Below are 13,533 nucleotides of genomic sequence, written 5' to 3' on the forward strand. Positions count from 1 at the left end.
AGGCTTCAAGATTTCAGTGCAGCTGGAAAATCCAAGCCTTAATACCCAAGATTAGTCACTTGGTTTGGCTAAAGATTTCAATAGATCATTCATTGGCTGAAAAATTTCTGACCCCTTCTCTGCCAGCTTAGGTTCCATGAGCTTAGAAGACAAACTAAACATCTGTTTATTCACTGCGGATAACAGCACACGTTCACCTTGGTGCTGGAGCATTACCAAGATGTTGACGGTGCTCAGCAAAGCTCTGGATCCCCCGCCCGTGAAGATGACGGTAGGGAGACGGCAGGTGGGCAGGGGGAGTGTGTCTGTGTGCCCAGGAGTCTGTGTACAGAGCTGGGGGTGCCTGGGAGGGGGAGGCAGGGGTGTGGTTAAGGACAGACAGACAACTGCTCTAGTTGATCACGGACAGTCTGCTCACTAACCTCTATCGGGCCAGTCGTTTTCCAGAAGTGATTTCAGCCATGAGCCAACCTCTCTCTCCCTTCCCGACTCCTCTGGCCTCGACTTTCGCTCCTCACTTGACACAGTACATTTAATGTGTGAGAGCCCAACTAGACTACACCATTTCATACCACAATGGTGAATTCTATCCCTCAGCGTGGACTGGGCCCCGGCACACTGCTCATCTGATTCGATGGAGAAGGAGACTAGGCTGTCCTTCGAGTGTCATGAATCTGAGAGCCCCTGAACAGGACCTCAGGGATACTCACTGGGACAGGAGCTTGGTTCCGCTTTCCACCAGCCGCGTCAGCACAACGATGCCATCCATGTTGATGAACTCGGTGGCGAAAGTCACGTCAGCAGAGAGCTTGGCCAGCTCCTTCATGGCGTCCAGCCGGGTCTCCATGTTGGATGACTGGGTCCTCTCCATCAGCTGGCGTGCAGCCCGGGACTGTGAGACCAGGGACAAGACAGATGCCGTCTGCTCTCTGGGGCAGGTCACTGCTCTGTGAATAGCTCACAGGGGCCTCTCTGTGGACTGCCAAGCCCAAGGCGGAAGTCATTTTTCACACCGCTTAAGATTTGCTAAATAAACGTTTATTGGACCAGTTAGCAAACTGCTAGTAGGCCGAGACCAACCTGTAGCTATGTACATCCTTTCTGTACCACTCTGGTCTATGGATTAAAAACATCCCCACCAAGGGAATGCAAGAAAGATCTGGAGGATGGCAGTCCACTAACTAGGGCAAGTCACAAAGAAACAGGTACTGGTTCAACATTGGAGAGTTTTTCTTTTCTTTCCTTTTTTAACTTGAAGTGTAGTTGATTTATAACGCTGTATTAATTTCTGCTGTACAGCAAAGTGATTCAGTTATACATGTCTACGTTCCTTTTCATATTCTTTTCCATGATGGTTTATTACAGGATACTGAATATAATTCCCTGTGCCCTACAGTAGGACCTTGCCGTTTATCTATTTTATTTTAATTTATCTTTTTGTCTTTTTAGGGCCACACATGTGGCATATGGAGGTTCCCAGGCTAGGGGTCGAATCAGAGCTGTAGCCACCAGCCTACACCACAGCCACAGCCATGCCAGATCCAAGCCACATCTGTGACCCACACCATAGCTCACGACAACGCTGGATCCTTAACCCACAGAGCGAGGCCAAGGATGGAACCTGTAACGTCTTGGTTCCTAGTCGGATTCGTTTCTGTTGTGCCATGACGGGAACTCCAGTTTATCTGTGGTAGTTTGTATCCGCTCATCCTAAACTCCTAACTTATCCTTCCTCTACCTCCATTCTCCTTTGGTGACCATAAGAGTTTTCTATTAACTAAAGCCAGGAGACAGTGGAAGAGGTATCTCTTGAAGTACTGGGCTCTCAGTCACTAGAAGCAATCAAGGAAAATATGGACAACCAACTGCCAAAGATGCTAGAGAAGGGATTCCTGCACAGGGTGGAGAACTAACTATGATGACCTTTAAGGTTCCTTTCCATCCGAAAATGGGGTAAGCCTGACAATTTTTTTTCTTTCTTTCTCTCCTTCCTTCCTTCATTTCATTTTGGCTTTTTAGGGCTGCACCTGTGGCATACGGAGGTTCCCAGGCTAGGGGTTAAATTGGAGCCGCAGCTGCTGGCCTACACCACAGCCACAGCAACGCCAGATCCTCTACCCACTGAGCGAGGCCAGGGATCGAACCCAAGTCTTCATGGATACTGGTCAGGTTCGTTTCCACTGAGCCACAAAGGGAACTCCCCTGACAATTTTTTTTTTTTTAACTTTCTCTCCAAGTTTATATCATTGCTCCTCAAAGTCCTAGCCCTGGGGAATCTTTAAGAATATCAAGGGGCTGGAAGCAGCGGATTTCAAAACGGCTTTTTGAAAATAATGGCTGGTGAGAGAGCCTCCTCTGAGCACACGAACTTTTCCTAGTGGGACGCTTGCCTCCTGCAAATTACAACTACAACCCTTCCTCTCGTGTTCACTCATCTTTCCTGTTGCTGAACTTATTAACTGTACAGTCAGTGACTCAAAATTTACCATTTCATCATTCGCTATTTTTTGTGTGTCAATGTTCTCAGTTGGAATGGAAGAGTCTGAAGAGCAGAATCACTTGTGGGGTCTCTGTTTTTTTGACAGTGCCAAGCAAGTGACTGGAGCCCAGGTTCTGCTGCTGCCAAGGGGTCAGGCTGCCTGTCTTTCTCCCACTTCATGTCTTTAAGATGGCCCTTAAAGAGCACATTGCTCTCGAGGACACAGAAATCCTCCGTTACCTCCGAGGTGGAGAAACTGGGCACCGTGAGAAAATGTCACAGGATAGCACAATTTGAACAGCACTGGTCTGCATCACACTTAGAACCTTCAGACTCCAAATGTTAATTTTCCTCCCAGGATAGTATTTCCAGGCCGCTGCTTCCTGCTCCAGAGAGATGTGCTCCTGGGAAAGTCAACTGCTCTGTGCGAGAGGCCTGTGAAATGCTTTGGCACCTCTATAAAAGTGCACATTAAATTAGCAGAGCTTAGTGGGGAGAAATGAAGTCTTCCGGACGAGAAGAGTACAGGAGGAGAGAAGAGAGCAGAAGAACACTGCTGAGAACACTGGCCTAGGGTCAGCCAGACCTGGGTGTGAGAGGCAGCTCCACCGCCCTTAGAGCTGATGGCAACTGGAGAGTTTCTTAATTTCTCTAAGTCTCAGTTTCCTTGTCTGAAAAATTAGGGTTAACCAAGAGTACTAATTTATAAGTCAACTACACCCCAATAAAACTTATTAAAAAAAAAAAAGTACTCATCTCATGAGGATTTGTCAAGATTAAGCCACACCATATATATAAGGTATTTAGCAAAATACAGGAGGTGCTCAGCAAATCCTAGCTGTTATTACTCTGCACACCCTTCCTCTTAGATAGACCAGCCCTCTCCTCAAGAAAACAGGTGCCATCATGTCCCTAATCCTTCAGCAGCCCTTCCACAAACGTATTAAGTTACCCCCGTATTACCGGTCCTTCTCCGGGCCGAGCAGTCAGGCCAAGTCCCTCCACCTGGGCTCGGGGCTCCTCCCATCCTGACCCGGTATTCACTCCCTCTTTCCTGCACTGTCAACCTTCCTCTCTTCCATCGTAACATACTTTCGAGGACACATAAAAAGTTGCAACAGAAGTTAACAACTGTGAAGGCTCAGTGGAGGCGGGGAGCCGTCTACACGAGGGGAGGGACGAGGGATGGGGTGGGAGGGAGACCTTACATTGTATCTTTGTCAAACTTTGATTTTAAAACACATGAATGTTTAAGCTCTTTTTATGGAGCTAGTACCTTCTCTGTCTACTTCCTTTTGAATGAAGCTTCCCGGTGACGTGGTAAACACAAGGTCCTCACTTTTCCACCGCTCTCATACTCGGCTCACGGCAATCTGGCTGCCTCCCAGCCATCCCACCCAAACGCTTTTCACGAGGATCACCAGTGACCGGCTGACCCCCAGACCAACAGTTTTCTGTGCTCAGTTTGCCGCCTCTCTGCTCGCTGCAGACCACGCTGTCCTCTAGCCTGACACTGCCTGCCCTCCGCTCCTAAGCCAGTTCAGGCTCCTGCTTTCTTCCTACCTTTCTGGGTGCCTCCTTAGGGACCCTGAAGGGCTGGTCTTGCAGAAGTCAGGCGGCCGTCTTGGACTCTCCCATTCCTTCCTTGGCCAGGGTACCCCCTTCTTCACCGGTACTTTTCCTGCCCACCCTTTCACCTCCAGTGCCATGGCATTCATGGGCTGTTAACACTGCTCATCAGCTTCTCAAAGATTCCCCCTGCCATCAACCTTCCTTTTTTAAGCCCATCTGTCACACTGTCACTAAAGGTGATCTTTCTAAAATATAAATCTAAACACATACATGTTCCTGCTTAAAATCTTTCAATGTCCCCATGGTCCTTTCTGGATAAAGTCCAACCCATACACAGGCCACCCAGGAACCTTCCACTGGCTTCTGGCTGACTGCTCCAGGCCCTCAGCCGCCCGTCCCTCCCAGCTCCCCCAAACAAAGCACATCTCTCTCCTTGGAATAGGTTTCCTTGTCTTCCTTCTTCAGCTAGTTCTTGCTTTTTCTTCAGCATCTGAGCTCAGGGGCCCCTTCTCTGGAAAGGCTTTCTGAGAATCCTAGGCTGAATTAAGTGGTTCCTTTTTTAAGTTCCCACAGCTCCCTAAGCAACTCTCTCTTAAGGCCCTTGAGAGAGACCTTATATTGTATTTATTTGTTTCCTCCCAACTAGGCTGTGAGAGCAAAGATTGACTCTTGAACCCCCAAGTCTTAGTTTCTAGAACGGAGTCTGGCCCATGGTAGGTGCTCACATGTGCCTGTCTAATAAAGGAATTCCAAAAGAAGGCAGAATACCTACCGGGGAGATAGCCAGCTGTAAGATTGTCCCATTCTTGATGTCATTGCGAGTCTGGGGAGTGAAGAGAAAAAGGAGTGGCTAAGATAAAATATTAAAATTGTTCAAGCAGGCTGAATCGACAAGAACTTTCTGTTATTTTAAAAGTAGTTGTAACTGAGACTCTTCAGTCAGGCCCTCTTCTCCTGCTTGTTTCTTGGCAAAGAATTTCTCAGATCCTTTTCAGGCACCTCTGAGGAAGGAGAAGACACGTTTCTTCCAGCCACCAGAAGAGAACAAGGGCCGGCACTCTCTGCCCTGCCCAGGAAGCAGCTCTTTCTTTACCGGTCAGTGGATGCTCCCCGAATGTGAGGAGCAGAAACAGGGCCGCCCCCGCAGATGGTTCACTTCAAAGCGAGGTCTGTACTGGGTCCGCTTCTCCCTGTACTGACCTGTTCGGTGATGTAGAGCTGGGGGCCGTCTGCGTAACGGAGGGTGTAATACTCCGGGTTTGGCAGCGACCACCTGTGTGAGAGAAAACGAGTACTGCCACTTGGGCCATGCCTGGGGGTCTGTCTAGAAGCTGCACATAAATAGTTTTCAATAGAGTTGCTTAAGGGATTGCGTGGTCGGTTTGATGAACAGGAGAAAAAAAAAAAAAAAGCTTTGGATTGAGATGTTAAATAGTAACCCTCTCAGTCTTCTGCCAAGATTGGCACCACAAAAGGTAGCACATATAATTCAGCGCGGGTCTCAGATCCCACTAGGACCTCAGGCTGGTCCTTCCAGGACTTAAAGGAAAAACTAAAGATTCACAGGAGGCCTTAGGGACATCGCCACCTGCTATTCCTCCTTTGTGAGACAACGACCCACAAAAGCCCTGTACTGGGGACTCAAGTAACGCAGATCCTCCAGCAGAATTCCTTTCTCGGTCTGGCAGGGCTCCCCTCTCTTTAGCCTGTCACTGTCCAAAATGAGGGCAGTTTCAACTTACCCATCACAAACTTCCTTGATGATGGACGCCAGGGGCCGTTTCTGAAAGAGGAAGAGAGAGAGATTCTTCACCAGCAACTACATCCTTTGAGTGCCAAGGTCCTGACAAGAGGGTCTGCCAGGCAGGGGGGGTCAACCAGGGGCCTGAGCACCGATTTCTTCTCTGAGAGCTTTTCTCAAAGAGGAAGCCTCTCCCAGGCCATGGTGACCAACCTTCCACTGGGCAGGACAGGGCTCGGCTTTCCTATTGCTGGTTCTTACTCCTGACCACCCCCTAAAGACAGCTTCTGTCATGCAATCCCCAGACTCCTCTCCTTGCCTCGCTGCTTCTCACTTCCACAGCTTACCTGGTCGATTTCGAGGAGCTGAGCATTAGCACCTGGCCACTCGATGGCCACTTTGACGATGTCTGAAGGTGGCGGCATCGTTCCCACTGGGCTTTACTTCTCTGACACACGCGCACACATACACACACAGCTGCTGGGGGAGAAAGAGTCAGAAAAAGGAAAAAGTCTTCATTTTTCACTTTCGTATATTTTGGAAAAACGGAAGATAAAGAGTGTCCAAAGAAACATATGGCACTACTTAGTTCGAATGTTTCTAGATCATACCACAACCTTTCCTTGGGCTTGTTGTCTCTTTAGATTAAATCAGCAAGTAGAAATGGGACAAACCTATCTATCAACTGCACATAAGCCAGCAGCAAGATCTGCCAACGTGACACTTCAGCTTAAGGGCCAGGAGGACTCCGTGGTCGAGGAGCACATTTACTGCAAAGTCCTGTCCTGGGACCTTGAGAGGAGGAAGCACACGCCCAGAGACAGCGAAGAATAGACCCGGCCTTCTCCTGGCTGAGCAGGTAGCTGAAGGAGCCAGCCTGCTCTGCTCCCTCAGTCATCCTGGAAAGATCCCAGAGTCAGCAGGGCCCAGCCACATGCTCTCTTGTTTTCTTCTCCCTGCTTATTGCTGCCACTCCTGCTCCACCAAGGGACACAATGCAGAGCCCCCTCTGTGTGGGATGGCACAGAGTTCAGAAAATGGAGAACAGAAGCGGGACAGGAAATGCTATTTTAATCCCAACTGCCAAGGGCAAGGGCCTCTGAGAGGTCAAGTGTAGGGAGGTGAGGCAACCCCCACAAAGGCCCCACCAGAGGAGGACAAGGCTTTGGAAGTACCTCTGACCCCTCCCCCACTGCTCTCCAAAAGAGGAAAATAAACCATTTTGAACAAGTCTGGAAGATGGGCCCATGTGACCAGTATCCTAGGCAACTCTACGAGCTGAGTGGTGTTCCAAGCCGCAGCGAAAGCATTCTCTCTCCGAGGTCTGATGAGGCGAAGTCACTCCACTGATTTCTTATTTCAATGTGTGTTTACACTCCATGCCTGCAGGTTCAGGAGAGGCCGCTTTCTTAGTGAAAAAGACCTTTCTCCTGCATCCTCCAGGTTTAACCACTCGCCCACAATTCACGCTTCACCAATGGAGACTGCTGGCCCCTCCTGGAACATGCAGCATCGTTGTCGCTATGCTGGTATGCATGGATGCCATCAATTTTTCAGCCCAAACACAGATGTCAGTTCTCACAGCCTTGTAAGTACAAACCTCTCTGTCAAAGAGGTGAGGTGGGTCCTTCCCCTATAATTCCTCAGGCCTCGGAAAAAGGGAGGCACTCACAACCATTTCCTGATCAGAGTGGGCTGCTTCAGAAGTCAACTGCCCAAAATACCAGCCCTTCCAGAACATGGCTGCGTAGAGGAGAGGGTTCTCAACATGCTACCACTCATTCTGCTGGGGCCTCCCAGCAGCCTTATGAAGCAGGCAGAACAGGATTATAAACTCCACCTGAAGACAACAAGACTGAAGCTCAGTGTGGTTACGTTGCCCAAGTTCACCCAGCTAATAAGAGTAAAGGGGACAGAACGGGGAACTGACTGTGGGTCAGTGCCCTTCTGCCCCCCGCCGCTGAGCTAGCCTGAATGTCTGCTCATTGCAACGAAATCAAGCCTGAAGATGAAGTGGGCTGGCCTCATGGCCCTGAGAACTTCCACAGCTGCTGCTGCTCCAGGCTGAATTTTCCACAGGTAATTTTTATGTGCCTAAACACATAACAAACCTCTGAAAAGATGGCTCAGCGGGTTTGATCTCTGGCCTCGCTCAGTGGGTTAAGGATTCCCGTGTTGCCCCAAGCTGCAGCGTAGGTCACAGGTGCGGCTTGGATCCAGTGTTGCTGTGGCTGTGGTATAGGCCCCAGCTGTAGCTCTGGTTCAGTCCCTAGCCCGGGAACTTTCATGTGCAGCAGGTGCGGCCATAAAAAGGAAAAAAAAAAAAAGCCAAAAAAAGAGAAAGAAATGGGCCCATCAGAAGCAGTCTTGTTGAGATGCTCTGCTCTGGTGACACAGCAAAGCAGGGGTGGTACCATGAATCTCCGGATGCCTAGGGCAGGAATCCTTATCCAAGTCTGTCATAATTAGGAGGTATGACTGTACGATTGTGAGATCATTTTTTAAATTGAAATATAATTTACATATAATAAAATGCACAGAGCTTATGCGTGTGTATATATAAAAATATATATAATAGAAATACACACACATATAAACCTCCTCCTGAAACCATCACCTACAAGACACTGAACATTTTCACACCCCCTAAAATTCCCTCCTACCTCCTTCCTGTTAACCCCCACCCTCCAGCCCTCCAAGAGGCAACTTCTCTGACTTCCATCACCATAGGTTTGCTTTGCCTGCTTTTGTACTTCATAGATGTGGAAGTGAACAGTTTGGCCTTTAAGACCATTTGCTACTTAGTTTCTTCTTTTTTTGGCTGCTCCAAAAGTGCAGAAGTCACCGGGTCGGGGATCAAACCTGTACCACAGCAGTAATCCGAGCCACTATAGTGACAAGCCCAGACCCTTAACCTACTGAGCCACCAAGGAACTCTTGAGTTTCTTCTTTTTAAAGTAAGGAGGCCCAGGAGTTCCTGTCATGGCTCAGTTGTTAACAAACCCGACTAGTATCCATGAGGACACGGGTTTGATCCCTGGCCTCGCTCAGTGGGTTAAGGATCTGGTGTTGCTGTGAACTGTGGTGTAGGTTGCAGATGCAGCTCAGATCCCGTGTTGCTGTGGCTGTGGTGCATGTAGGCCGGCCGCTACAGCTCTGATTCGACCCCGAGCCTGGGAACCTCCACATGCCGTGGGTGAGGCCCTCAAAAGACCAAAAAAAAAAAAAAAAAAAAAAAAGGTGCAGAGGCACAATAGGAAGAGCGCTGGGCTGGGATGACTTTCCCTGTTGAGGAAAGCTTCTGGACTCAGAGCTGGAGGGCTCAGGACCTAGTCACAGCTCCATCACTGAACGCCCAGGAGATGTATACATGTCCTTTTCACCCAAGTCTAAGTTTTCTTCTCCTGTGAGGGGAGAGTATTGAACAAAAGCGTGTGTAAAACGCCTAAGATTCTAAAGTAGAACTTAAAAATCTGAACAAGCATTGTCCATTTCAAAGTCCTCTCCAAAAGAAGCTACACCCTTATTTCAATGGTGCTACTAAGAAACAAATCATATTTTTTGGAACCCTTTTCTGGATACTGTCTTTGGAGATAAACAAAGCTAAAGCTTGTTATTTTATGGTTATACTTTACTTTGACCCCATATGGCATTTTGCTTTTTTTTTTTTTTTTTGTCTTTTTGCCCTTTCTTGGGCCACTTCTGCGGCATATGGAGGTTCCCAGGCTAGGGGTCGAATTGGAGCTGTAGCCGCTGGCCTACACCAGAGCCACAGCAACGCAGGATCCGAGCTGTGTCTGCAACCTGCACCACAGCTCAAGGCAACGCCGGATCCTTAACCCACTGAGCAAGGCCAGGGATCGAACTCACGACCTCATGGTTCTTAGTTGGATTCGTTAATCACTGAGCCACGACGGGAATTCCTAATTTGCTCTTTCTTTATTAAAGTCAGCCCTGAGTGATTCTTGTCTGTTCCAAAAATTCCTATCTATTTTATTGTTTGTTTGGTGGCCATGCCTGTGGCATATGGAAGTTCCTGGGCCAGGGATCGAATGCCCACCATCCATAGTGGTGACACAAGCCACTGCAGTGACAACACCAGATCCTTAACCCACAAGGGAACTCCACAACCATTCTAAAGCGTGGGGATTTGCAACCGCCAGGACTATTCCAGATACCATAAACCCCCGTTCAGAGACTTTGCCCTTTCCCCAAATACCCAGACAACCTATGTGTACAGAGCAGCACTCTCTCCACCTAGGCCACAGCTGATGAGACCAACCTTAGTTGGACTAATCCAATTCTTTTTCCTGAGCTGAAAGACAGAGTAAGGCAGATGGATGACAACGGCCCCTAGAGCAGAAAGGTCATGGTCAGCTCCAAAGCACGTGCCACGAGGAGCCAAAGACATGGAGGAACAAAAACCAAGAGCCTCGCAGAGGAAGCTGTTCGGCACGAAGAATTCAGAAACTAGAAACCGCAAAGTCTCAGAAAGAGATGGAAAAAGACTGCCTGAAGACTGTCCAGATTCTATGGCCAGACTTTCTACACCTGGGGTACCTGACATTTCCCTGGATTCTGCCAATAAAACTCCTTTAATTTAACCTAGCCTGCATTCCTATTCATTGCAACAAAGGGCCTTAGACAAAGGCTGACCCCCAGCTTTGAAGAAGGATGTCTGAATGGCGGGCTGACTAGAAAGAAGCATAATAGGCATACGATGGCATTGAGCAGGCCCTTAATTAACACCGGCTGAAATAATAATGAGCGAAACCCACTTAGATCAGTCTGGTTTGTTCAAAACAGTTCAGTTAGGTGGTGACTTTAAAGGTGTCATCTTGTATGTGGCAGTGATGTGTAGACAGCCTCTTTATACTGGATAACTCGTGTCTATAGCATTATTTTTGTTAATGCCCACACGAACCCTGAAAGTCACCTCCATTTTACAGAGGCAACTGAAGTTCAGATGGATTGAAAAACGTGTCTCCCACGTGCCTCTTTTCCTCCCCTCCCCCACACAAAAAGAAAGAAATCACATCAGACCTGGGTCTCAAGACAGGGTCCCAGGACTTCAAAGTCAGTTCTCTGCCTTCTACACAATAGCTCCTTTGACAAGGATGATGACTTCAGCTGACAATTACACAGTGCCAAGGCCCTGCTCTAAGGGCTTGACACATACTAGCTCATTTAAGCCACACGGAACCCAGTACACTACCCCGTTTTACAGACAAGAAAATGGAGGCACAGAAAAATTAAGTACCATGCTCAGTGTCACGCAGCTACAGTAAGTGGCACAGCCCGAATCTGAGCTCAGGCAGTCTGGCTGTTTGAAAGCCACGTGATAGCAGGTGGCCCTGTACCCACAGCACGTGCTTCATGGAGGATCTGGGTTTGTTGGACCTGGAGCTGAAACACACCGAGGCTCAGAGACCAACGACAAGAGCTCACCACTGTGACGGATGGAGAAGCCCACTGTCTAAAGGTGACCCCTACTCCTTTGCGTGATGCCCAGTCCTTCACAGTCTAGCCAGACCTTCCTGGGCTGTTTCTATTGCTATTTCTATGAGGCAGGTCATGTTCTTCCTCCTCTCCTATACCTTTGCACATTCTCTTCCTTCCTTTGACTGTCAGAAGAGCTCGTATACAAACTTCAAAGCCCTGCTCAGATGTCACATCCTCTGTGTACCAGTCTCAGCTTTCCCCACAGTTCCCTAGCAAGGTGAAAGACGATGGGCCTCAGTGTTCCTGTGACATTCTGTTCACAGCTCTGAGAAGGCTCCTTCCTGCCCTGTCCCATCACAGTTATATATCCACACAGCTCTCCCCTCCACCCTCTCCTCCTCTGGGGCAGGTCCAACCCTGCAGTTTCATCCCCTGGCACAAAACCTGGCGCTCGGTTACGGCTCCATAAGCACCTGTTCTGCTCAAATCCAACAGCTCTGACTTCCTCAGCTCACACAAACCAGAGCTGGCTCTCCAGGGTTTCATGGGGCTCAGGCGTGAAGTGCTCCGATTGACGGTGTTTCCACCATGACCCACCACAGAATTTCCATTGTTTAAAGTTTTGTTTTTGGAGTTCCGTTGCGGGTTCGATCTCTGGCCTTGCTCAGTGGGTTAAGGATCCGGCGTTGCCATGAGCTGTGGTGTAGATTGCAGACGCAGCTCGGATTCTGTGTTGCTGTGGCTGAGGTGCAGGCCGGCAGCTGCAGCTCCAATTTGACCCCTAGCCTGGGAACCTCCATATGCCTCGGGAGTGGCCCTAGAAAGGGCAAAAAGACAACAAAAAAAAAAGTTTTGTTTTCACATCTAAGGTTAGGACGTGTCTCACTGGAAAGTCAGATTTAGCACCCTGACTCTCATTAAAAGCAAGGGGAAAACATCCCTCCGTTCTTCTCCCTCAAGAAACCTCAGGACATAGAGGAGAATGAAGAATAAGAGTCTCCAGGTAACAGTCCCAGGATACAGGGTCTCCTTGTGGGGAACCTTTTCAGCTCTTGTTTGCTTACTCTTTTCATTTTCATTTTAGAAAGGAAGTGGAAATTAGGTCGAAGCAATTCAATAACATTGCGAAATCCTCAGGGTTATAAATAGCCCCTTGCTCTCCTGCTCAGCAGCTCTATCGAGTTCAACAGCAAACAGCCTGAGTTTCATGTCCAGGCCCAGAAGGCAAAAAAGTCTTGAACCCTCCTCCCTCCTCCTTCAAGTGGTACAGACACAAAGATGGTCTGGAAAACTCTAAATGTCACAAACAAGAGAGAGGCACACACTGATCTGGGGAGGATAATTCTACTCTAAGGCATGAGAGAAAAGTCTGGGTTTTCAAAGGCAAAGACCAGAAACAAGAGAAAAACAGGACCTTCGGGGTCTCCAATGAACTTTCTCTCAGTGGATTCTGGAAGGTGCTTACAAAGTCGGCGGAGTTACAAAAGGCCCCAAGGAGGTTCATCAGTCACCAGCTCCTGCAGGGACTGGTCCAGGGAGCTGGATTCTGAGCCTGGCAGAAAGGAAGTGAAAGATGATCCCTTCCCATTAGTAAGGAATTCAGATCGAAGGCCAGAAGGTTTCCAGCTCCCCGCCTGCCCCCGTTCCTTTAAGGATAAGGATCAACACATGTTCTTTGGCTTTTGATTCAGAGGGAGAGGCTTGGGTAAGTTTGGCTTGTTTCCTACAGCAGGAAGTAGCACACCAGGAAGGCGATCAGAGGTGACACCCTCTTTCTAATCGAGAACACAATCTCCACAGAGGCTTCTTCCTCTGAAGTCCAGCCAAGTGAGACGTGACACAACCTCCCTTGGTTCAGACCCTGAAAGAGGGTGAGACTCTGAGGTATAAAGAGGGAGACGGGTCTGCAGATTCAGGTTCTGACATCGACTGCTGGAAACACTGAGCAGAACCATCACACCAACGGCAGCTGAGGTTTCTCCTTTCTGATGAAACTTGCCGGACACAAGACACACCCAAATATGTAGTTAAAAGCCACCCAGGGAGTTCCCGTTGTGGCTCAGGTTAAGGACCAGATGGTGTCTCTAAGAGGATGCGGCTTCAATCCCTGGCCTTGCTCAGTGGGTTAAGGATCCTGCCTTGCCGCAAACTGTAGCATGGGTCACAGATGTGGCTCAGACCAGTGTTCCTGTGGTTGTGGGGCAGGCCGGCAGCTGCAGCTCCGATTTGACCCCTAGCCTGGGAACTTCTACTTAAAGCCACAAGTGTGGTGAAGAAGGGTGTGGAACAGGGTCAGGCT

At 48.8% G+C, this 13,533-nt stretch overlaps 1 protein-coding gene across 17 annotated transcripts in view; it reads right to left on the reverse strand.

Annotated features, from left to right (window-relative positions):
- ELMO2 (engulfment and cell motility 2) overlaps nt 1-13,533 on the reverse strand; it is a 40,968-nt gene that overhangs the window by 21,828 nt on the left and 5,607 nt on the right. For 9 of the 17 annotated variants that reach the window (XR_014832461.1, XR_014832460.1, XR_014832463.1 and 6 more), the window contains 5 exons: nt 6,140-6,269; nt 5,794-5,834; nt 5,252-5,324; nt 4,824-4,874; nt 711-892 (listed from right to left, as the gene is read on the reverse strand). Coding sequence is in view for 13 of the 17 variants with exons in the window: in XM_021078300.2 (XP_020933959.1) it covers nt 711-892; nt 4,824-4,874; nt 5,252-5,324; nt 5,794-5,834; nt 6,140-6,217 (425 nt within the window). In the remaining 4 variants the exon portion in view is untranslated. Of the gene's footprint in view, nt 1-710; nt 893-4,823; nt 4,875-5,251; nt 5,325-5,793; nt 5,835-6,139; nt 6,273-12,648; nt 12,787-13,533 lie in introns of all 17 variants that reach the window. The other 8 variants (XR_014832462.1, XM_021078301.2, XM_085004076.1 and 5 more) reach the window with 2 other exon arrangements.

Source organism: Sus scrofa, chromosome 17 (genome assembly GCF_054392235.1).
Source record: "Sus scrofa isolate SSC_HxYL_T2T_F1_AM1 chromosome 17, Sscrofa_HxYL_maternal_Yorkshire_Landrace_v2.0, whole genome shotgun sequence".
NCBI classification, from domain to species: Eukaryota; Metazoa; Chordata; class Mammalia; order Artiodactyla; family Suidae; genus Sus; species Sus scrofa.